At 48.4% G+C, this 25,105-nt stretch overlaps 1 protein-coding gene across 4 annotated transcripts in view; it reads right to left on the bottom strand.

The window, feature by feature from the left end:
- Il16 (interleukin 16) overlaps window positions 1–25,105 on the bottom strand; it is a 99,201-nt gene that overhangs the window by 67,815 nt on the left and 6,281 nt on the right. The window contains exon 1 of one of the 4 annotated variants that reach the window (XM_050153934.1): window positions 17,053–17,473. The exons of 2 other annotated variants lie outside the window; for them this stretch is intronic. In XM_050153934.1, the coding sequence (XP_050009891.1) occupies window positions 17,053–17,092 (40 nt within the window). In that variant the 5' untranslated portion in view covers window positions 17,093–17,473. Of the gene's footprint in view, window positions 1–9,849; window positions 9,997–17,052; window positions 17,474–25,105 lie in introns of those variants that run through there. One more of the 4 variants, XM_050153935.1, reaches the window with a different exon arrangement.

Raw genomic sequence — 25,105 nt, 5'->3', positions numbered from 1 at the left:
TTCTGTGGAAGGGGACTTCCCTCTAGGCCTGGCACCGAAAGAGACAGAGGAGGAGAGGGAATAATTGAAAACACAGCACGGCAGTCATGTGACTCTGCTTAGCCTTGGTAATTGTGCCCAGGACATTGGAACCAGCTATTGCTCTCTCATGAAACCAATGCCAGCTGTGCCGGGGGCCAGCTGTGCCACCCTCTCCTCAACTCTCTGTACATTCAAACCAATAGCCTTTCTCTTATTCAGCTCCCGAACCCCAGGATTCCTTGCCAGGGTCTTACCAGGTTTCCTCTGTCCCTAGTAGGTTCTGCACGAGGCTGCCCTGAGGTTTCCTACACAGAGAAGGACTTCAACATGGTGCCCCTCAGGAGATCTCCTGCCTTTCCAGACCAGAGAAGATCAAAGGACTAGAAACCTGCCCTCCCAAGACCTGGCCAGCGTCCCCCCAAACACTCAAAGAGGATTGGCTCTCTACCCCAGGCCTCCCAGAGAACAAAGGTGCGACAGGGGACACCTCATCTTGTCAGGCAGGAGATTGCCTGGAAAAGAGGGGTGGGCACTGCTGTCCTCACAGTTGCTCTGGACATCTGAGTTGTCCTTTACATGGAGTGCTGTGCCAAGGGGAAGCACAGGACTACAAGCCAGTGGGCACTTGTTTCCCTTAGAGGCCTGGAAGAAAATTCTAGACTACAGGCTCTGGAGCAAGGTTGTAAATCTTCCTTCCCTCTCTTCTAAAGACCCTCACATCCTCTCTCTCTTCTTTCCTTCCTTTCTTCCCCATCCCCCATTTGCCTGTTCTCTGCCTGCCTCCTTCCTTCCTTCCTTCCTTCCTTCCTTCCTTTCCTTCCTTCCTTCCTTCCTTCCTTCCTTCCTTCCTTCCTTCCTTCCTTCCTTCCTTCCTTCTCCTCCTCATCTGCATGCAGCCAGTGTGCTGGGCGAAGCCATCACTAGAGAGGAACAGCCTTACATTTTGATCTGGAACATCATTTGCTGACTGGAGGATTGGAGAGGATTTTAAATCACCATGTGGCGAAAGAGGGACTTTTTGATAAATGTGTTTGGAGTTTCTGCATTCTCCCACAGTGTCCGATTTCAAAGACAGTTTTGAAGTCTGGCTATTCCAGCCCGGGGGGGGGGGGGATATTTTTTGGTCTTGAACTGAACTGAAAAGTGATTCAGAGATAAGAAATGAAGGAAAGAGGTGAATGTCCCTTCTCCTACCCAAAGGAGATCTTTAATAGAATCCATGGGGCCCACCGCTGAGTCTGACCCTCTGTGTCTATATATTATTATACACAGGATTAGGAAGACAGCATCTCTGGGCCTTAGCATTCCCCCTAGTCAAGTAGGCCATATTATGGTCTGTTGTTGTTATTCTTCCTCTACCCTACTACATCCCTGAGGATGTACATCCCTGACTGCACTCTCTGGGGCTTTGGCACAGTATAGGGACTTTGCATATTGTGGACCAATAGCTGAAGAGCATCTCAGAGGCCCCTCCCACTGACACCTGAGCCAACACAGGAAAAACATCCCACTTAAGACTACAGACTGGAGGACTCCAGTGTCTAGTCATTCAGCAGACTGACTAGAAGCCACATGAGCTGACCTTTGAGCTTAAGAGACATCCGAAAAGACACTTCTAGACTCTGGAAATAACCTAAGAGGCTACTGTGAATATCTCACACAGGTGTTAAACTTTTGGCATCCTAGGAGGTGGTCCTAAATCACCAAGGCACACTCAGGGCTGGGGCACACAGTGCCACCCCAAGTTCAAGGGCACAGGGAAAAGCAGGGGATGGATTCCCCTTGAGCAAGCAGTACTAAAGAGACACAAGTAAAACATGTAATTCATCTTAAGAAGAATCTAGAAAAAACTCCAGCAAGCATATTTGTCCGTTGTTACTCTGGAAGGGCTCAACATAAGTAGGGAGGAAGGTAAGGATGGAGCTGGGAGGAACTGGGGGATGGAAAGAGAATGTGGTCAAAATATGAAAGACTCAAAGAACTAATAAATATTCTTTAAAGACTTTTTTCAAATGTTGAGAAGATTTATTAAAGTAAAAAAAAATAGTTGGATTTAAGCGGAATAGGATACGTCCAATTGAAGACGTAGTAAGTATTCCAGTTTCTGAAATACAGCAGTGTGTTAGTTGACCTTGTCACCATGTCAGCCATCTTTGTCACTGTTACTTTAAGCTAAAAAGTCTCCTTCTGAACCCCTCAGCCACAGTCTAGGAATCTTGGACATCCATTGTCTTACTGTTCTTTTTGTTGTTACTTTGTTTTTATCTGTTCTGACTTTGTAGAGGGACTCAACCTAGGCAGGTGCCAACTCACAGCACAGACTTCTTGCTGTCTTTTCTGAGAAAGTCTGTCAGTAATTGAAGTTTCGACTCCAGTTTAAACTCCATTCTTTACAGGTGTGTCATGGTTATAGTCACCTAATTTTCAAAATTTTGTGTCTTTCGGTTTCTTGAATTTTTTTATTAGAAAATTCCAGCTTAATTGTTCTGTAGCCACGGGGAGGTGCCTTGGCATGTGGTTTTTATTTCTTGGCATCTGTTAAGGTTGACTTTGTAAGATGGCATATGAGATGAGTAAGTGTTCTAAGTGGTCTTTGAACTATCGTTTGTGCAGAGAGAGGCTGACAGCTCATATGCTCTCTCTCTCTCTCCATCTCTGTCTCTGTCTCTGTCTCTCTCACATGCAGACATACTTCATTCTCTGCTTTTGACAATTATTTCAGTGCTGGGAAAGCCCGTTGCCCAGATATCACCTGGGCAGGAAATATGGAAGCCCGCCCATCTCCTTCAGCAACTACTCTGCACATTCCTAGGCTTGTGGGGTTTGACTGGAAGTAGCAACAGCTACCCGTGAGGGATAAGGGGAAGGCAGGCATGTGAGCCTGGGCCAGCCACCCAGCTCTGACCCTTGCAGTAGCTCAGCAAGCTACTCACCCAGTTAGGTGAGCATAAGGACAGAAAAAGGAAGGAGAACTCATGACTGACTGGGCCAGAAATCCTTATCGTGGACAGCAGGGAGATGACCACTGTGTCCAGAGGAAAGTCATGTCACACCCCCATCCTTCTCTGTCCCATTGAGGTCCTTGCCTTTTAAACTTTTATGATCTGATTCAAAGTTTGAGTTTACATTGTTTTTATATCATGGAGCACACCATTATCACACATAAGGTACACAGGTAAGTAAATGTTTATGAATTAATCAATAGCTTATGTAACTCAAACAAAACTTTATCACATGGTACACTTACTGTGCTGTGAAGAAAAACACTATAGAAAGTTCATGAAGTGTATGGCTGTGGAGGAGAGATGCCGCAGTGGTAAAGCATTTGCCCTTCAAGGATAAGACCAGAGCTTCGAACCCGAGCACCCAGAGGAATGCACGCTGGGTGTAGTAGCCTACCTATAAGCTCGACCCTTGGGAAGCTGAGCCGAGGGATTCCCCAGAGCAAGCCAGCATACTGCACCAGTCAAATAGGTGATCAGAGAAATGCTTTAGTGAGGGATTGAGGAAGTGCCCACACCAATGTCTGAGCTTCCCATGCACAAGCACACACAGACATAGGTACTCACCCACCCCACACACGGGAACACACACACACAACGCAGAAAGACTGATTTTGTGAAGGAGCTTACACGCTTATTTACCCTACTCATTTTATGTGTAAAAGGGAATTTCTCACCTGCATTGATTTCCAATCTACTTGAGAGTTAGTGTTGGAAACCACAAGCCTGAAGCTTCCTTTGATGCTTCCAGCCAGTTTCCTGTGGGATATGCGCTTAGAGTGAATTCCCTGAGTCTCTCTATGTGCCCTTGGGTCTCCCAGCTCTGGCTGACATGGAAGGATTCTGATTCTAACAGACCCTTTTCTGTCACCTTTTGGGGGCTAAGTTCCCTGCTGAGCTTTTTTCCAATGCTGAAGCAAGGTTGAGAAAAGGGCTTAGAATTACTCACGGTTAGCCTGGCCAGGTAAGAGATTCCATGAGCAGAAGAGAGGGGATGTCAGTCCCTGGCCTCCCAGCAGCGGGGAGCGCATGTGAATATGCCAAAGCGCATATTGGTGGTGGCCACCTCCGGCTGGCAGAGCAGGGCAGCCACATCCTAGCTGCTGCACCTGTCCGTTACAGGTGCACTTCTGACCCCACGGTGCAAGACCCATGTAGATCCCTGTTCTGCGTGGGCCCCGACATCTGGGTCACCATGCAGGGAACTAGCAGCCTAGGAGCTGCTTCCGTGGTATCCGCCAGCGACTCATGTAGCCGGCACCACAGCGCCTGACTCTCTGCCTTCCTCTTCCCAGGCGCTGCGCTCACGCACAAGCTGCGCTCAGCAACCCCATCTGCTCCGTGCTCTTTCGGGCAGGGACCTCTTCGTGTTCCTGGCAGACACACCAGGCAACCTTGTCTAATTACAAGACTGACACGGATGGGTCCTAATTTCAGCAGAGAGCCCAAAGAAGAGCTTGGAGTTCGTGGCTGATTCGAAGCCGCCTCCCAAACAGAAACCTGCAACTTTCAGAGGCATTTGTTTGTTTTCATTGTTTGTATTTTTGCTCCCCAAGTATGGGCGTGTGCAGCTATCGACAGTGAGCTGTGTTTTAAGATGAAGACCATTTTGCCTACAGAAATGTATTGCCAGTAGAATAGGCGATGCAGACATAAAGAATTCCCTCTTCTGATAAAGTGTGTGTGTGTGTGTGTGTGTGTGTGTCTTGCTATTTGCACATGCTCAAGAGTAGTATACATGGGTGTACTCACCTGTGCATACACCCTTGGAGGCAATAGGTCAACACTGGCTGTCTTGCTTCTATTGCTAGCAACCTTACTTTTTGAGACAGGATCTCTCACTAAACCTGAGTTTTGCTGTATTGGATAGATTGGCTGGCCAGCAAGCCCCAGGATCTGCCTAGCTCTGCCTGCCCAGTGCTAAGCTTATAGACACAAGATGCTGAGCCCACTTTTATGAGTACTGGGGATCTGAACTCGGGTCCTTGTGCTTGGGTAACAAGCCCTTTACCCACTGCAGCATCTCTCCAGTCTCCGATTACTGTTAGTGTTCATCCACACAACAGTCAGTTCCTAGGGTTCGCTGTGATTCAGGCACTTGGCTCGCATGGGATAAAGACATAGGGCCTTGCAGTCTGCTGGGTACCGCAGGCATAAATGGACACTATTCCTAGTGTGGGTGCTATGCCTCTCGTGACTCTTTTACTCATCCAAGGGCCCACGAGCAGAGACTTGGAAGCTGAGGGAGGGGTCAGAGACAGCACTGCCCTTTGGCACTTGGGTCAGACAGATCTCTCGGCGGCAGTGGAGCTTGGGGGTGTGGGGGAGAGGACTGGGGTGCAATGACGCATTGAGGTTTAAGGTGCTCCTCAGGAATATGAGCTCTGTGCTGTGAACAAACTCAATTCAAAGTGTGTCCCACCTCCCCTAGTTCTTGGGTTTCTCCTGAGGAACAGAAGACAGGGATGGAGAGAGCTGACAAGAAGGCAGGTCCTCGGTTTTTGGCCTGCTTCCTCCTAAGAGAATTCTGCCTCAGCTCTTTGTGTATGGGTTTTCAGAAGCTAATTCTAAAATGGTTTGCAAGTAGTATTAAAAACTTCCAAGGAATTATGATCCAATAGAGTTTGTGTGTATGTGTGTATTATGTGTTATATGTGTGTATATGATATGTATGTGTGTGTGTGTGTGTGTGTGTGTGTGTGTAAAGCATGCACATGGGGAGACTAGAAGACAAGGTCATGGAGGTGGGTTCTCTCCTTCTACCTTCACTGGGGCTTCAGGTATTGAACTCAGGTCACCAGGCTTGTGTGAGAAGTGCCTTTACCCCTGAGCCATCTTGCCAGTGGATGTTGTCCGGTTATGTTATTACTCTTTGGCTATATAACCAGTTTGCGATTGTTCGGTGGGTCTTGGGGCTGTATCGTGCATGAAGCCTGGAGTCAGAGGCTACAGCTAAGGCCCAGAATGCACCCCTGAGTGAACCCCGCCATTCAGGTGGAGCCGCACCATGTGAGCTCATAGGACAATGCGCGAAAAGATCAGCACAGTGTCTGGGACGGGGAGAATGCCCAAGAAGGGCATTAAGAGGCAGTAAGCACCGTTAAGGAATAAATGGCTAACTGGGGCTGCTAGCATGGTACAAGGACACCCTGGCAGCTCCTGGGCAAGGGAGGGGCCTCTGTAAGAGCAGGGCAGAAGAGAGGACACAGAAAACAGAGGTCTAATGACCTTCTTCCAGGTATCTGAGCAAATAAGGAGGGAAATTAAAAGGCAGTGACCCCAGGATGCTTCTGGAAGCCCCCATATGGCTTCAGCTGGCTCCTGGGATGTAGCTGTCATCTTTGGGTAGCTCAGCCAGAAAGGGACAATTTCCCCTCAATAACTAAGAGCAGAAGGAGAGATGCTGCCCTGTGACTTCGGGGCACCTGCTTCTCTTCACTGTCATGTTCGTCACCTGGGTCCCCAGCAACAGGAAGCAATCACACTACGAGCTAGAGGCTGGGATTAGCATTTCTGGGAAGGAAAAGGAGCAGGAACTGGTCAAAAGCAAAGCGCAGGAACCGACAAGCACAGCGGATTCTCTTCTCATCGTCAATATAGCCATCAGCTATGTACGCTCATGGTGCCCCCCCCACCAGGTCCACAGGGAAGCATTCTTCAGGTATGCAAGTCCTTTTTGCCTCCCTTCCATTTTCCAACCGCTTTCAAACCCCAGCAATGAGGACAAGACCAAACCGGGAGCCAGAAACCCCAAACCCACAACCAGGGCATCCAACCACCCACCATGAGTGGGAAAGTCCCATCATGCAACACGGTAACACCAGAACTTCTGCACAAACAGCTTTCTCCACTGAGCCTTCCCTGACAACCTCCATCCTAGCAACCAATTCGCTACCCATTCAGGAGAGTCGGTTTCCTCCTACAGGAAATGGTCACTGGCTCCACACGCTGACTGGGAAACCAGTCACTCACCTGACCCTCTTGGTGCAGCCCTTCAGGAGGTCACCGCCTTTGTGTCTCTCTCCGATTTCACTGACCAAAGTACCAGTGACCTGCACTGCCAGGGTACCAGGCTCGGGTTGGGGTGAGTGGGGGAAGACTCCTCTCTCACACTGAGACCAGCCCCAGTCACATCCCAGCTCAGAGGGAAGACACGCCCTGTCAGAGGCTGCCTTCACCACCTGCTCTGGACAGGTGACGCTGGGTATGGGAGTCCAACCTGGCGCAGAATTGTGTGAACATTCCCAGCCAGGGCCATCTGACTTCTCCACGTGAAAGGCTTGGCCCAAACAGAAGGAAGTCAGGGCTGAGAGCTGAACCTCAGAACAAAGTCTACCATCTGGGTTGGCAGGAGCACCCAGGCAACAGGCTCTCTCCAGAGCATAGAGAGCCTCCTGCTCTGTCCCTGAGTGTCCCTGACATTCACGGGCAGCAACGGTAGGGCTGGAATGACAAGAGGGTTACAGACAAGGGTTTGGCACCTGTCAGGAGTGTCCCATATATGTTACTACACAGCAATGCCTGGCCTGATCACCATGCACCTGAGATTCCCAACTGCTCAGGAGGCTAAGGCAGGAGGATCACAAGTTCAAGACCAGCCTAGGCAACTAAGCAAGACCATCTCAACACAAACTTTCGAAAAGGAATGGTAACTCAGTGACCGTGCGCTTGCCTAGCAAGCACAAGCCTTTGAGTTAGACTCCCCAGCACTGGAAAAACATCACCCCAGCGTCCCACTGGCAACCCAAATGCTATCATAGCCCTGTCCCAAAGTCACCGGTCAAACATTCAGTGCACACCTACTCACCCTGTGCTGTGCTTGGTGACCCTGAGTCAGAGCTAAGCTCTAAACAAGGTATTCCTGACTCCACAGCCCAGCCCCCTCTCCCACCTTTGTGTCACCCTTTTCCTAACAGATGAACTGACCGAAGGTATTCTCGGGCCCAGCTACACCCTCCAGAGGGAGTGGCCAGCTCTGCATGAGCCATGGACATGCCACACGATGCTGAGCATATTCCGTTTAAGACCAATGACTTAACTTCCCTAAAGCACATTGAAAACCAGTCTTAAGTAGCATGGCTCTCCTGAGTGTTTCCTATCATGTGACCAGCACACCTTTCCCCCTCACGTACCTTCAGACAGCCTGATCTCGGGTTGACATCTGCCCCCAAAGAACTTGCTATATCCCTTCCCTCTCCTAAGCACACCCAGTGTGATCAACGGGCTGAGTCTTATGTGGCCTCTCTGGCATGTTTTCCGACACTCTACCAAATGGACCAGGTCCCCATGCATTAACAAGGGTGTGGGGACAAACTGTAGGATGCCCTTGACATTCCTTGCAAGACTGTGGAGGTGCAGCCACTGCTAGGCAACCAGGGTGGTCACAAGAGGCACCCTGGGAGGCCACTCTGAACATAAAGCCGCCTTTGTCAGCAGGCATGGGGACAGTCCCCTATTGTGAGACTAAGTCTGGAGGAAGGTGCAGGAATTTCTGAAGTGCTGGGCATGGGGGTGTTGGTCAGCACTGCCTGCTTTCTGCACTCATGGCCTCTCTTGAAGTATCCAAACAGTGTATGGGATCCCAATGGGTTATTTATTGTGGCTACTTCCCTCTGGCAGAAAAGTTGAAGAATCGGTACCCCAGACCTGAGAAGGATCCTGGGTGTCCCTTGCATCAGAGCCATCATCTGTCCTGAGTCCAGATATTTTTCCCCCTTCTATTTTCAGATAATCCATTCTCTCTTGCTCTCATAAGGTAAACGCATTCCAAAGTGTAGTCGGGACCCCGACTGACCCTGACTCATATGCAATGTACATCCCAAGTTGGAAACTCCATCACACCTAGGATGTCAAGACTTCTGAAGAAGAGGACCCGCCCCTTCTGCCCCGCAGTGCACAGGTCTCGTGCGTGGCTGCCCAAATGAAGCAAAGAGGAGGCAGCTGGGAGAGCTCTGCCTTGCTTTGAGCTCAGAGGCTGGGTCCTGAGAGTTCAGCCTCCCATGTGTGGTCTTAGAAGTGAAATCAGAAACTCCAAGTGCAAGTTACCATTGAGAGAATATGGGGTGGGGATGCATATGCTAACAGGCCCAGGAATGTGTAACCATGGGAAGGAGACCTGCGTTCCTTGTGCTTCTTGTCTTTACTCCTTAGCCTGGGAACCTCCTGCTCCCTGAATTCCACAGTCACCTTGGCCTTTGAACTGGTTCTCAAACAAGCCAAGCTCGTGTTGCCACAGCTGCTCCCTCTCCCGAGAAAGTTCCCCTTCTAACTCTTTCTGAGGCTGGCTCCATCGGAAACACAGCCTGTCGTGTCCACTCAATCTCAGTGACTTCCCCTCACGCTCTCTACTCTGTTACCCTTGTTTACTCCATTCGGGGGACCTGCCACCATTGGGGGGGGTGACCTATCAGCCCATTCGAGTCCCCGTGAGTCATCAACCTATCCCATCTAGAATACAATCCCCCGGACAGGGACCTCATCGGCTTTGTTCACCGCAGGGTCCCCCAAACACGCCAGGCCCACATAAGGGCTCCATAAACATTTACAGAATGAGTCAACACATAACCGGGCGAATAAATAAACGACCGATGCCTCCTAACGGGCTTTCCACATTTGTTTGTACTTTACAGTTTACAAAGAACCCTTAGAGACATTTCCTTCATCTAACTCATGATTAGACTCAGGTTAAACAGCACTTCAAAAACACAAACTTCACTTCTAGTTCCTCAAGGCCTTGGACCAGAAGAACAAGGGAGACTGTTCCCCTCGAGGGACCAGAATTTAGTTATGAACCCTTGTTCCAGAGCTACAGGACAAAGGAAGTCACCTGGCGGCACGCAGAACCTGAGTGATGGTGTCAGTTTCCACGGCACAGAACATACTGAGAAGGGCCAACCCTGGTGTCTGCAGCTTCTCGGTTAGTTGCCTTTGGAAGGTGCCGCGGTTCCCACCCTTTCCCTCAGGAGGTCCCAGCAGGATGCAGAAGCCAAATGTGAACCTGGCATCATCTGGAGGGGCCTGCCCTTTTAACACGAGCTGAAGAAACACGCTTTGCCAAGCTGAACTGCTGGAGACTTTTGCCTGGCCCACTGTCCCCATCTGTTAGACAGGTTTGGAAAGGGTTAACACACAAAGCTGGAGGAAGTGGTCCCAGACTGGGTGGTGCTATTTTAAGGACAAGACTGGGGTGGTTTACTAAGCACCAGCACCCTGCCAGCCTCTCCACCTGGAAAATAAAATGGAAAGTCAGTTCTCACTGGCTGACGTTCAGGGTGAGAAGGCAAACAGCCCCACCCAGCAGAACCCTGGGAGCTGAACCCCTCATCTTTTGTGGCTTTTTAAGGGTGTCAGAGGTGTTCCAAGGGGTGGGGTTTGGGTCTTGGGGTGTCATTTCAGACTGGAAAAGATAGAATTTGAAAAGGACTGTGCTTAGCCGTGCCAGGCAGTAACTGCCCTCACTCTCTCTCTGCCCACACAACTATCTGAGGAACGCTGCCTCCTGCTTCATATCAACATTTTAAAGATGAAGAAATCCTTTCTTTTCCTCATTTGTTATTGCCCTGGTATGACTGACTCCGTACGTAAAAATGTTAAATCCCTGCCAAGGTCGTAGACTTGTCTCCTACAGATGTGCCATGCTTCCTCCACCTCCCGGGGTCAGCACAACACACCCCCTTTGACAGAGAGACCCAGCCAGTTACTGCTTCCCAGAGGGGTTGTATGGTTTTTGAGTTTTGCCTCTGTCGCCTCCACCAGGAAGCCCTCCCTGACATGGCCTGCCAATCACATCGCTGAATTTAGGGCTTCTCTCCCACCCTCTCAGTGTACTCCGTGCCTGACTCATCTGTGCGTCTACCTTATACAATAACTGTGACATCCCATGCCAGGGGCTGACTGTGGCTCCTATCTTCCCCCTCTTCAGTCTTGGGACCCAGCACAGGGATGGCACAAAGTGCAGGCTAAGTAGCTGTCACATGAAGGAACCAGAAGAGGAAGAAAAGAGAGGAGAAGGGAGGACAGGGAAGTGGGAGGGAAGGATGCTGAGGTCAGATCCATAGACACGGGCACAAGATAGACCAATAGGAGGCTAAACTTGGATTAGACTGGGTTCATGTGCTCACACCCTGGCAACAGGAGGCAGAATGGGCAGAGGGAACAGAGCGACGGCCCTGGAGTCCAGCGGCCAGTGTCCTCGGCTCTGCTGTTCACTGGCTGCATGACCTACCACAACCATTCTTCCATCTGAGTGCCAGATTCCCTTTTGCAAATGGGTTATTGTAAGGCCCAAAGAATGTCTTGCTGCCTGACATACTGGCAGCTCAAATACCAGCTTTGCTTCCCTAGAACCCCAGGGTACTACAATGCCCCATGTGCTCTCCAGAGAGGGGAGGAGGGATGGGCAGGGCACAGCAGCCACAACGCTGCTCTGTAATTGGACCCTCTCCCTTGCAACATCACCCAGACAGTTGAAAGTTTGTCCCCCAACACTGTCTGCAACCCGCTCTCCGCTGCTCTGAGCACCCTTTCCAGTAAAAGCAGATCTTTGCTGCCAGGGCTGGGGCCAGGGCCAGGCTGGGCTGCACGGAGAATCATGAGGCAGCCTCCGGGAGGCAGATGGACACACGCCACCTGCCCAGAAGGCCCAGGAAAGACCTGGATCTGCATAGAGCCTCTACGTACGTAGTCTTTCTTCATCTCTGCTCTGTTCCCATGATACACCTGTTCCATCTTCCCTGCCCCAGCTGGCTCCTCCCCTCCTACAATCTATCTGACCAAAAGCTGTAACCCTCACTTGCTGCTGGTAACAGCTTGGGTCAGTCTCTGTATAACTTCCCTTTAGCTTTTGAGCAGAGGGTTACCTTCCTCTTGGAGCTGCCCCAACTACAGAATCTGATACTGTGCCCACTGTGAGGCATGTCTGCCAATCACAGATAAGGATTCTGTCTCTGGAGCTAAAAGATGCTGAAGCAGACACTACCCTTTACTTGCATAAGCCTTTAAATTTAGTGACATGTTATGTGGCCACCAAGCAAATTGAAACTACATAAAAGAACTTTCTGGTGTAGTGACTTTTTGGGGGGGTTAGGAGGTGGCTAGGGTCTCATGTAGCCCAATCTATCTTCAAATTCACAATGTATCCAAGGATGGCAGTAGATTTATCTTTCTGCATCCACCTCCCAAGTGCCAGAATTACAGGACTGCACCGCCATACCTACTTTAGGGAGTATGGGGAATCGAACCTAGAGCCTTGTGCATGCTGGAGGGGCACTCTCCCAATGGAGCTGCATCTCCGGTCCAGTATTCCCTAATAGTGTGCCTCACACCAGTACCTGCACTTCTCAAAGTCCCCTACATATTAGCTAAAGATTTATGTGCTTCAGGGATGGAGAGATGGCTCAACAGTTAAGAAAGGGTACCAACTGCTCTTCCAGAGGACAGAGGTTCAATCCCCAGCACCCACATGACAGCCCACAACTGTCTGTGGCTCCAGTTCCAGGGGTTCTGGCACCTCACTGGGACATACATGCGGGCAAAACACCAATGCACATCAAAATAAATAAATAAATCTTGTTTAAAGATTTGTGTTATTTCACCGTCTGTAAATTGGCAAATATTAAGGTAGCTCTATCCATTCTGGGGTTTAGTGATACCTGATACATATGCAATTACACCGAAAAGATGGAGCATGGAAGGAGAGGAAGACTAAGAGATTGGCAGATTCAAAGAGGGAAAGACGATCAAATCAAATGTAGCGGACGGATGCCGGTGTGGCCAGTGTGGAGGCATGAATGAAAACAGCCCCATAGGCTCATAGATCTGCTCACCGGGGAGTAACACTATTTCAAAGGATTAGGAAGTGTGGACTTGTTGGCGGAAGCGTGACCCATGGGCTTTGAGGGTCCAAAAGCCCATGCCACACCAATTATATCTCTCTCAGCTACAGCTATGGCACCTGCCTGCACACCGCCAGGCTCCCCTCCCTGATGCTAATGGACTAAACCTCCAAAACCATAAGCCAGCCCTCAGTCAAATGCTTTCTCTTATATGAGTTGCCATGGCCATAGTGTCCCCTCACAGCAACTGAACACTGACTAAGCAGTGCAGTGGCTTCTGCCTCTCTGTGGGCTTGAAACCCTTTCTCCAGCTGTTTTGGAAAACACAAAATTGAAAAACAAGCTGAAGCATCAATACAGAAAAGAGTAAAATAGCCCCGGGCACAGACTATGGCAGTCTGTCAAGGTTGAGGTCCTAGTACCTTTAGGAATAAGGAGTTATCCAGACCTAATGTCAAGTGGAAGCACCGTGGAAAATCTGTGTGTGTGCACATGTGTGTGCGTGCATGCATGAGTGTGTATGTCCCATGTGTGCACATGCGTATGTGCACATGCTCACGCCTGTGTGTGAATGTTATTTTCCAGCAATAGTGTGGCACACCAATACATGACTTTCAATACATGGGACACACTAACCAGGATTTAGTCCTGGTCCTACCTCCATGCCATTTGCTGAAAACCCCAGCGCTGCATTCAGCTCCCTTGTCAAAAGGAAACAAGCACCCTGCCCCCTCATGCGGGGGAGTATGGTGAACCCTGCTCAGGGAGGCCCTGGCTAGTCGTTTCTGCTGAACGCACTCTGGAGGAGGAAGAGAGACTGACCTTACAGAGGGCACAGGGAGGCACAGGGAGGCCTCATGATAATACGCACACTTGGAACCAGGGACAAAACCAGTTGGCTGATGACAGGGACAATCTTGTCCCACCAGCAAGACCATCCTTCCTTATAGTGGGTTCAGGGAAGAGGTCTGAGGCCACTGTCTTCCCTCGGTCCCCTTTGCCTACGGCCTGCATTTCCACCCCTGTCCTGACCCGCGTGGTGATGGTGATGCTGTTTCTCAGATGGGTTCTCCCTATCTAGCCCTCGCCGACCTTGAACTCACTTAGTAGCCCAGGCTATCCTCAAACTCACAGCAATCCTCCTGCCTCAGTCCCCCAAGTACTGGGATTACAGGTGTACACAACATGAATTTTAAAAAGTATAGCATAAGCTGGTCTCAAACTCTTGACCCTCCCACCTCATCATCTTAAACAAACTGTCTCCTGACAATGCACCACCTCACCACAACAGACCTGCCCCTGACTGACACCCACACAGCCTGGGGGAAAACAACTCAAATAAGACTTCCTCACAGAAGCCCATTCTGACCCAGCAGATTAGGTTGGCTTCCCCAACAAGTGCCTTTTGAAGGCCTTTAGCTTCATGCTTTGAGTCTGTTGTTTATTTAACATGTACTGTTAGCTCACTAGCACCCAGCACAGTGCCTGGAGCACAGGATGCTCTGGGCAAACAATGTGTGGCAAATGAATCCCAAGTGTTTAAGAAAGTGATTTCACTCTTTGTGTATGGAAAAGTAAATTGAATGAGGGGCATGAATTAGAACAAGACCTAATGACACACATATGAAAGCGCACAATAAAACCCATCGCGCTTTATACTAGTTTTCAAAGTTAATACCAATTAAAATTTACATGTGTAAGAAAGCCTGAAGTCCAATGCATTTCTCTCATGATAATTTATATTCAGTTTATTCCTGCTTATTGTCAATGACATTTGTCTAAATTTATACTTTATTATTTAATATACCAATTAATTCAATTCAACATACCTACTATTTTCTGGTTTCTTTTATGTTCACTTATTCCTGCTTATTGTCAATAACGTTAGTCTAAATTTATACTTTATTATTTAATATACCAATTAATTCAATTCAACATACCTATTATTTTCTGGTTTCTCTAGTACAACTTTCCAATGCATAAGTATTTTTAAATAATGTAAGTTAAAATTCAATGAAATGAGCATTATAAGTGTGTCTAAAAAAAGAAAAATAAACAGGAAATAAAGAGGTCAGGGAAGGAGAAACAAGACAAACCCCACTACATCCTCACTTGTCCCCAGGAACATTATAAAGCTCTGAACCGTTGAAGACATGCATAGTGTCTCATGCAGCCAGACTCCTTCCCTGGGGCAGGGAAAGTGAAAAGCAGAATTCTCCAGACCCGGCCCCTCCTGCTGCCAGGCTTAGGCAGAGCTGGTGTTTGCCTTGCAGGCGGACGCCCTGCTGGCAGCTGCTCCATTCGCAGGGTTTCCACAAGGGTCTGGGTGTCTATCTTCTAACAGGAGAAAGTAAGACAGCAGCAGCCATGTGACTGAAGAGATCCAAGCAACCAGCAGGGTCACATCAGTCCTAATCTGCTCTCGGAGAATGGTACTGCCAGAATGGTTCCTGGGGTCATCTCTAGCCCTTCTTCTATCTAACCATTCTGTTCTCAGGGATTCTGTGGACTGGAACTTATTCAAGATCACGATGCTTTGCAAGAATTCAACTGCCCAGGTGGCCATATTGCTCACACCTTCTGCATGAGTAAACTCAAAAGAGAGCAGGCACTCAGTCAGGTTTACTGAGTAGCTGTCACTTAGAGATTCTCCTTACCCCACGACTAAGACATCCCTTCCCACAGCCGTGCAAAGGATGCTCAGGACAGACTCCAGCTCAACTCTTCTAGCATTTCCTGGGCCCCGAAGTTGCCTTGCCTCAGAGGTCCAGCCTCAGGAGCAGCCGGCATGCAGTGACTGATAACGGCAAGGGTTCCAGGCTCTCTGGGAGCAGCTGCACCAGCCAGAGCCCATGCTGAGACTCTATCCCCGTTCTCCTGCCTGCTCTGCCGTGTCCTTTACCCTCGTGGGTGCTGTGCCCGCAGCACTCTGCAGGTAACTCCCCACTCTCACAGCTCTGCCTCAGTCTGTTGCCAGGGAAACCCTCACCAGAGGAGATACAGCCAGAGACAGAAAGTGGATAAAGGCTGAGAAGATGGTTCTACCCAGCACCAAGTACTGGCTAAGTACTAGGTCAGCACTTGCTGGGACGGATTCCTTAAGGGAAAAAGACACAACCGCCGTCTTTTCCTAAGAAGAGTTATTTGAACAGAAGCCTGCTCTCTGCTCCAGAGAAGACCGCTACTGCTGTTCACCCAAGAGCCCAGGTGTCTGTGATGGTTGCTGGACCACCTAGAAGAGCTACTCCTGAGACTTGACACGGTCACCACATATATCCGTGGTGTCCAGGCATTCACAGACTTGAGCGCTGTCCTTGTTTCTCTCTTACCCCGTGAGGCAGGAATTGCAAAAGAGGAGACTGAGCCAACGAGCTCCTCTTGGAGCCACAGACCCCACCTCTCAGGTCGGGTGGTGGCCTGCCAGCCCTTCTGCCTTCCCTCTGAACTCAGAGGTTTTCGTGGGCGCTAATCCAAAGCTCTCCAAGAGTTGTGTCGATATCTTCTTGGAGCTGGAAAAGTCAGGCTGTGCTCTTGACTTGCCTCGCTCTCCTTGTTTAAAGAAAACCATGTGTACGTTTTCTTTGCCAAAGTTAAAGTGGAACCCAAGTTTCACCGGCTTTCGCAGCTGGGCAGAGGGATCAACCTTGTCTGTCTGGTGCCTGTTTGTGTCTGTTTCCGGAGCACACCCAGGGGGCTGTCATAAGAAATGCCATCATCTCATAACATTCCCTACCTACAGGAAGGCAGGGCCTCCAGTGAGGGTACCCTAGACCCTCAGAGTTCAGACTTGGGAGGCCCCCATCTGTTCTACTGTCCTACCCCACTTAAATTCTGCCTCTGCTCTGCTGACCCTGACAGTTCCAGCATCGAACACGGATGGCCCTGCTCCTTCTTACCAGCAACATCCACAGAGGAAGCCAGGTGTGTTCAACCACGTAGGGAAATCCATCCCCGCCCCCCCCAACCTCCCAACCACCCCTCCCCATATGCACTTCAACCCTCTGTCAAGTGTGTGGAGGGTGAGAGCCCAGCCAGCCCCTACAAGGACAAACAGACTCACAGCACACGTGTGCACACAGTCACAACACAGGCTGCACCAAGTAAGGCAAACTGCTCTCCCACCCCTCCCGGAAGATGTCCAAAAAAAGATCAGGCCCCTTCAAGTCCCCAGAGACAGACGAAGAGGCTGCACTTACCGGTCTCCCTCCTGGGGAAGATGGTCCTCGGCAAACTCATGAGCAGGGCGGCGAGGACCAGTGACAGCCTCCCACAGACTACGCGCAAGAGGCACGGGGATCGGGGATCGGCGGCTTCTCGGGCTGGGAGTCTTTGAATGGGAGTTACAACTACAAAGTGACTCTCTCTTTAGAACTGTTTTTCCTCGGCAGGGAGGGAGGAAGGGAAAAAAATCCCTTTCCCACTGCCAGAAAATCTTTAACGTTTCTCAACGGTCGGTCGCTTCCAACTCCGGCCTCCGTGTGAAGCGAGCGAGTGTGTATTTCACTGGACTGGAGGGAGCCCTCGGATCCTATGCCTCTTCCCGGACCACAGACAGAAATGCAAAAAAACCTCAGCCTTTCCCGTGGGCTTGGAGAACGCCGTAAGAGGGCAGAAACCCAGAGAGGTCCTGCATATGGAAAATGTGCCCCACTGTTTGGGCCACCGAATCACTCCAGTCTCTGTGCCCGCCCCTAATGTTTCCAGAGAGTTCTGCTGTGTTTATGTACTTGCATGGGACAAACACAACACCCCAGATCCTAGCCTCCAAGTTACAGTGATTCATTTTCTCCCTCACACACAAACACAGCGCCTGTTCAATCCAAGTGGGAAACGCCTTTCATAAAGTTGCACAGGGTCTGGGCAGAGTGGCTGACCGTGAATGCAGCCTGTGTCCCCAGAAGGGCAGAGGGGCTCTGGGGAAGGAGGAGGCTGACTTTAATTAAGACAAACAGAAAGCTCTGGGCTCCTGCCCCATGTCTGGAAAAGGAGGGATCAAAGACCAGGGGTTCCAGGGCACTGTTAAATGCTGTCAGGCTCCTCTGACCAATTTCCCTTCCTTGCTGCCTTCTTCTGGATAGTATTTTTGGACTTGGACAAGCTGTACTGTTAGTTTAAGTGACCAATTTGACTTCTGGCTTAGACAAATCCTTGGACTTCTTCACTGAAAAGACAAAAAGGATACATGGGAAGTGGGCGAATAGAACTGAATGCTCTAAACAGACTCAGGATCGAAACAGACAACCTGAGACAGACCCTGGTGCAGCTCCTGAGGTGCCTGTCAGGTGTCCTGAGTCTTCCTAGAAGAGGACCCTATAGTGGCACCCTGAACCCTTTGACCCCTTGTCATGCCACTCAAGTAACACACCTACACACACAAACATACCTCAGATTATGGCTTCTTAAATTTTTTTCCCTCATGACCACTTTTCACTCAAGAAATTTTTACATATCCTTGGGTATATGGGTATTTTAAATAGATACTCAAATCGGAAGTTTATCAACAAATCATAAAGACTTTTATTTTAAAACCATTCTTTGGCATCTCTACACTTTTGCCATTTATTAAATGAGAATCATTCTTTATTTTTACATAAAAAGCTAAGTTTTAGGTGAGCATTGGGCACTGCAGAATGTAGAGTTGGGCATTATTTTGATTTTCTCATCATCAGTACTGAGAACACTGCTTAGCAGCTATATGTAGCAAGGTGGTTTGGGGTTATTCAGAAAGGGCTGGAAATCCTGTCCTAACCCAAGATGAAATACATGTAATACATTTTTAATAAAACTCAAGTCAGCAGCTTACAGCAATTTTTGAGTAACTCATTGAGAAGTTCATAGAATATATTTTGATCATATTCACCCCTCACCCCCACCTCCTCCCAGATTCACCATCCCCTCTGGGGTAGATACCCACAAGGTGGGTCTAGATCATCATTGTTTCTCAGAGCGACCATGTGGGATCCAAGAAAGGGCCTGCTGTCAGCACCCGAGGTCAGAACAGCTCCCCGGGAGTCACCCTGAGTGAGGGTGGGGACCTAGAACAGCAGCCCTTCCCACTGTTATCTCGACTTTATGCTGACTAAGTAGTGAACATCCCAGATGCTGGGTCTGTTGGATGCACTAGGAGAGCCTCGCCCTGCCTGCCATTTCTATGGTCCCCAACTGCAGTGGCCCTGGAAACAGGCTAAGTAAACAAGGGAGGTATGGTGACATTTACAGTCACAGGAAGAGGTCTATGAGATTGAACTAAGTGAGCAAGACCGATTACAAAACAATGTGTATTGCTCATCTACCTACATGACGACACAAAATTAAATATGGACACGTCAAATGGAGTTGCTTTTTAGTTTCACAAATATTCCTTTGTATATCCCATGGCCCGTGACATTAACCCTGCAATCCAGGAACAAGCCATTGTTTCAATCCATGCCAAATTAATTAGACACATATTCAGGGTTGGGAGGAGGATGTTGCTCAATGATGGAGATCCCACGTCGCTCTCTCTCACTCCCATCACCCATTTCCTGGACTTCTGTGCTCCCCTGTGGCATTTTCAAACCATTCGTGACATGCCTCCAAGGCACTGTGGAGGGAGCAAGTGACCTGCTGTCCCCCAGACTGTCCTCAGAAGACATCGGCATTGGCTTTCCATCCCGTGGCCACACCCCACATTTTCTTACAGACAGAGCTGCTGCCACATGCAGTGATGGGGAAAGCCTGCACAACAGAGACCCAAGAGGACTACGGATGACTCAGAAAACCCAGGAAAGCCATTTAGCCCTAATGATGGCATTAAACCATGTGTTTTTTCAAACCCAAGGATGTTAAGTCCACCTAAAGATCAACACTCTTGCCCATATTAATTTTTTTTTTCATTGCCATGACAAAACATTTGTCGAGAATGAACTCTTTTGGCTCACAATCTGAAGGCATAGCACGGGGGAAGGAACGTGAGGTGGCTGGTGACATCGTGTCAGCAGTCAGGAAGCAGAGAGACAGATGTCCACGCTCAGTCTATTTTCTCCCTGTTATTCAGTGCTGGACCCTACCCCAAACTGTGATGCTGTTCACGTTCAAGGTAGGACTTCTCACCTCAGTGAAACTGTCTTGCAATCTCCCTCACAGACGTGCATAGATCTCATGGGTGATCCTAGACCTTGTCAAATGAACAACAGTATAGCCATCATCACTAAACATTGTTCAACCAACCTGTTATTTTTTTTTACTTAGGAAATGAGAATCTATTATATCAATTGACGTTATTTTAAGTACTTTTTCATTTTTAGACATTGGTGGTAAGGATAAACTGGGCCTCAAACAGTACCCAGAGAAGAACAAATGCAAACTACTGCTCTAACCTGGGTGATTTGCTAAGTACAAGTCACAGAGAAACAACCCACAAATTCTGGTATGTCCTCAGTGATTAGAGACCTCAAGACCTGCTCAGCTGTCAGCTAGTGCTTGAGTTTCATACAATACAAAGAATGAAACAAGACAGATGTTGTGATTAAACCTCATATTTCCCCCCATTGAAAACTATAGAAACAGATGCTCAGAGAGCCTAGGAAATTATTTCCGGGTCAGAGAACTAAGAAATGACAGAGGTGGGGCTTACACCCAGTAGTCATACAAAACCAAACACAAGTGCCAACCAGTTTCACAACCCAGAACTCAACAGCTGCATCAGTGACAAGTCCCATCACATCGGTCCCCAGGTAAGAGGGCAATGATATTTGGTACCCAGACTGATCCATGGCGACCATTATTTCTGGAGGATCTAAGCCAAATGTCTTGAGCAAACCAACCTCTTTTCTCCAAGCATAGGACAGCAAGCCCTGAAATGGACCAATGTGAAGTTGTCCTGGCTGGATGAGTAACAGAAATACGGCTGCTGTCTTTGCCCCTACCTTAGCAGGCCCTGGAGAGCTACTGAACACCTGCAGAATCTTTTATTCTAGGGTGACCTTTCAGTACAAGCATGGGGATGCTGAGACATAAAGGGGAAATGTCTTTATTTTTTGATTTTTTTGATTTTTCAAGACAGAATTTCGCTGAAGCTTTTGGAGCCTTTCCTGGAACTTGCTCTGTGGATCTCAAACTCACAGAGGTCTACTTGCCTCTGCCTCCTGAGTAGTGGGATTAAAGGCGGACACCACTACCGCCCAGCAGAAATGACTTTCTTAAAGACAAGGAATCACAGAAGCAATGGAAGTCCTAAAGAACAGAGCCCCCAAATCCATCTCAGTCCCCAGTGCTGGTGACTAAGGAGTCATTGGTTATACTGTTCTGCCCATAAACACCAGCAAGTTGAACCAAACACACTTGGGCCAGGGATGCCTTATCCACAGGGATCCCTGGCAGTGGACTCTTTAGCAAACTGCAGAAATGGATCCAACCTTAATCACCTTCCACGTGTTTTATACCTGCCGTGTCTTATATGTTTAACTTACAGACTGTTTTCTGAAGACTCAGAGACATAGTGTCTCATTTAATTCTGGAAGCTTTCCTTGTTTTCTTGCAAGTGTTTTCTATTATGTATGTTTTGCATTGTGTATACATACATACGTGCACAGACATAAATTTATATTCATCAGTATTCATCTGTGGCTAGTACATAAATTCCAAAATAACTCTACATATGAACTATGTACAAATTCCCAAGAGCAAGCGTGGGTCACAGTGAGAAATTTGCCAAATCGCCAGGAAGTCAATTCAATGTAGCAAGGACTTCTTGGCGCATACCCTGGGCCAGACGTGATGCTGCAGTGTCCCAGCTGGGCACCCATATGCCCACTCAGCTTCAGCACCCTCTTCCATCCTCGTGGGTCTGACTCAAGCCAGCTCTTGAGCAGTGGAAGGCCTCTTGAAAGCCAGTCCTTCGCCTTCCCTGCCTCTGTTCCCTCCCTAGGAGTGCTCTCTACTCTGATTCCAGCCTTGCTCTTTCTCTCCAGCTTCTTCACCATGGAGACTGACCACTCTCTGGACCATTCCTGGAGACTCCCACGCTGCAGGATCTCTGGCTTTCCCTCCCACGCAACAGCTTGTCTCCTTTCTTCAGGGATGAAGTGTTCTGACTCTTACTCTGACCCTTTCAATTCAAGGGAGCAGCTTGCTGGCCACCCTAATCTCATACGAGGACAAATGATGGACAGAATATTCTAGATTGGACGTGGCAGTGATAGATTGAACACACACACACACACGTACGTGTATTTCATGCCCACATGCACCCATATATACAAGCCTGCATTTAAACAAACAAATAAATAGGGGAGGTGACTCAAGTATGAACTTAGAGAGGGACCCATGAAGCAAATGGGGACCCTGAGAGTACCCAGGAAAACCCAGACAGAGACAACTTAGGAAACAGAACTAAAGCAAAGGGCTTACTCCGGAACATCATGCCTTTATTCTCTCCTTGGAGGATCAAAGGATAATACGCCCACTGTGTGGAGGTTAGTCTTGCTCTCCCTACCTGCTATCAGCCTGGTCTCAGAGCATTGACTCGGTGGCCACAGCTGGGGAAAGCTGGGGGTGGCAGAAGCATGGCTGGAATGTTGGGATGGGGGCTGCCATAGAATGCAGAACCCAGGGACAAAAGTCTATTGTCTGAATCCCACTTCTCCAGGAGAACTGCATGTACATGGATGACTGGCAACCAGAGAGAGACCCACGGTCCACTCTGAAGCCATCAAAAATACACATAAGGGCCACAGAAGGCTAGCGACCAGTTCACACGGGAGGCCCCAGGGTCAAATCACCAAAAATAAAGACAGACGAGAAAGAAAGAAAGAAAGAAAGAAAGAAAGAAAGAAAGAAAGGAAGGAAGGAAGGAAGGAAGGAAGGAAGGAAGGAAGGAAGGAAGGAAGGAAGGGAGCAAGCAAGCATCCTGTAGCCTTAGCTGCAAAGGGCAAAATCAGAGAAGTAGGAACATAGGGAGTAGGTGGCTTGCATGACTTTGGGTCAGGCTTGAGACAGGAGCTCAACGGTGAAAGCCCAGGCTGGACCCTCATGGAAAAGATGGCATTGAGGTATTCCCACTCCCACCAGTGCAGCAGCCCAACTGCATTTGCCATATTTCTTTTAATACAAGCAACAGAGCGAGGAGAAAGTCGCCAGTGATGCTGTGAGGGCCCAAAGTATCCCTACCACCAGCCCTCCCATAGGTTTGGCCCTCCCCTGGGTTTCTGGCCCTGTGTCTCTATGATCAGCAATGGGCATAACTCCTATGTCAGCTTGAAGCCTACCGGGGTTCCTGTCCCTTGATCTCTGTGAGAATCGGTAGGCACAGTTGCTGTGCTGGCTCATCACTTACGTGGGTTCCTGTCTCTATGTCTGCACTATCTACAAAGCGCACACCCCTGATTCTCTAACAGCATCGTCCACCTTCTCCTTCCATTGCTTTGCACCTACCTTCCTCTACACCTCTGCCCTGGAACCCCAGCATGCTCTTGTCCTTGCACTTTGTAATGGTTCCATCATAGCTGGCCCTCATCCTGCCCCGTGAACCAAAGGGAAGGCATCTCCATGCCCCAGGACACAGCTTTTCTCTCTATGGTTTCCTGCTGCCGCCTTGCTTTTCCACCACCATTTTTCTCATGCTGGCCTGTCAGTTGGAGACTTGAGCCCACATTCCATTGTCCTTATGCTGTGCCTCCAAAGTGCTAGCCATTCTCCCACAGAGATGACTGACCCTTCCCAGCCACCTATGGTCATGGACCATTCCACACACTTCCCTGGAATTTCAACAACTTAAAAACACCTTCAGTAATGTAGCTGGATACAATAGCAACTCGAAAAAATCAGTAGCCTTCCTTTATACAGATGATAAATGGGCTGAGAAAAATCAGAGAAACAATCACTCTTCACAATAGCCATAAATAACATAAAACATATTGGAGTAACTCTAACCAAACAAGTGAAAGACCAGTATGACAAGAACTTTACATCTTTTTTTTTATTAAAAATTTCCACCTCCTCCCCAAACTTTAAATCTTTGAAGAAAGAAATTGAAGAAGATACCAGAAAATGGAACAATCTCCCATGCTCTTGGGTAAGCAGAATTAGCATAGTAAAAATGGCAATGTTACCAAAAGCAATATACATATTTAAAACAATGCCTAGCAAAAATCTCAGCAAAATTCTTCACAGAGCTCGATAGAACAATACTCAACTTCATATGGAAAAGCAAAAAATCCAGGCTAGCCAAAACAATCCTGTACAATAAAAAAAAAAAAAACTTCTGGAGGCATCACAATCCCTGACTTCAAAATCTACTACAAAGCTACAGTACTGAAAACAGCCTGGTATTGGCATAAAAACAGACAGGAAGACCAATGGAACCGAACTGAAGACCCAGATATCAATCCACACAACTACGAACACCTGATTTTTGGCCAAAAAAAAAAAAAAGGCAAAAAATATAAAATGGAAAAAGACAAGATCTCCTAAGTAAATTGGGTGCGTGGGGATCATGGGAGAGGGTAGGAAGGGAGGAGAGCAGAGAAAAATATATAGATAGCTCAATAAAAACTAATTAATTAGCATATGGCCCAGACACATTGCTCCTGGGCATGTCCCCAAAGGACTATGGTTTATAATACAAAAATACCTGAATATCCATGTTCATCTAGGGAACAAAAGCTGACTTGATGTCCACCCTCATGAATGAACAGTGAAACCTACAGATACACATGTGTGAATTTTATTCAGCTGTAAAGAAAAATGAAATTATGGAATTTACAACCAAACAGACAAAGCCTGAATAATTTGTACAGAGTGACCCAGAAGGACAAATGCCGCACGCTCTCACTCCCATTAAGATCCTAGCTTTGACGCTTCTGTGGTTTAACATGGAGCACCTGTGGACGGGACCTGGGAAACTAGGTAGGGGCCTTTAGGGGTGAGGATTGCCCAGCATGAGGAGGGAGAGCAGAACAGGGAAGATGGGACAATGAGGAGTGGAAAGATTGCAAGGGGGAAGGCGGCGGGGTTGGAGAGATGAGGATGTTTGGGGACAATTAATGAAAATGAAAGATATAAAAATGCCATACAGAAATCTGCTCTTTTATAACCCAAATTAAAAAAAAAAAAAAAACAAAAGGGTGAAGGGACTCGCCTCATGAGGCTAGATATGGCTGCTCCTAGAAGAAGTGGGTTGCTAAGCAAAGACACCTCCACAGAGTTGGTTAGGAAGGCTCCTAAGGCCCCCAAAGACAACGTGTTTTGTCACTTTTCTTGGTTATCCAC

The sequence above is a fragment of the Alexandromys fortis genome, unplaced genomic scaffold (genome assembly GCF_014885135.2).
Source record: "Alexandromys fortis isolate MF-2015 unplaced genomic scaffold, M_Fortis_MF-2015_v1.1 scaffold_86, whole genome shotgun sequence".
NCBI lineage: Eukaryota > Metazoa > Chordata > Mammalia > Rodentia > Cricetidae > Alexandromys > Alexandromys fortis.
The sequence above is the reverse complement of the archived record's forward strand: the minus strand, read 5'-3'. Positions and strand labels throughout refer to the sequence as shown.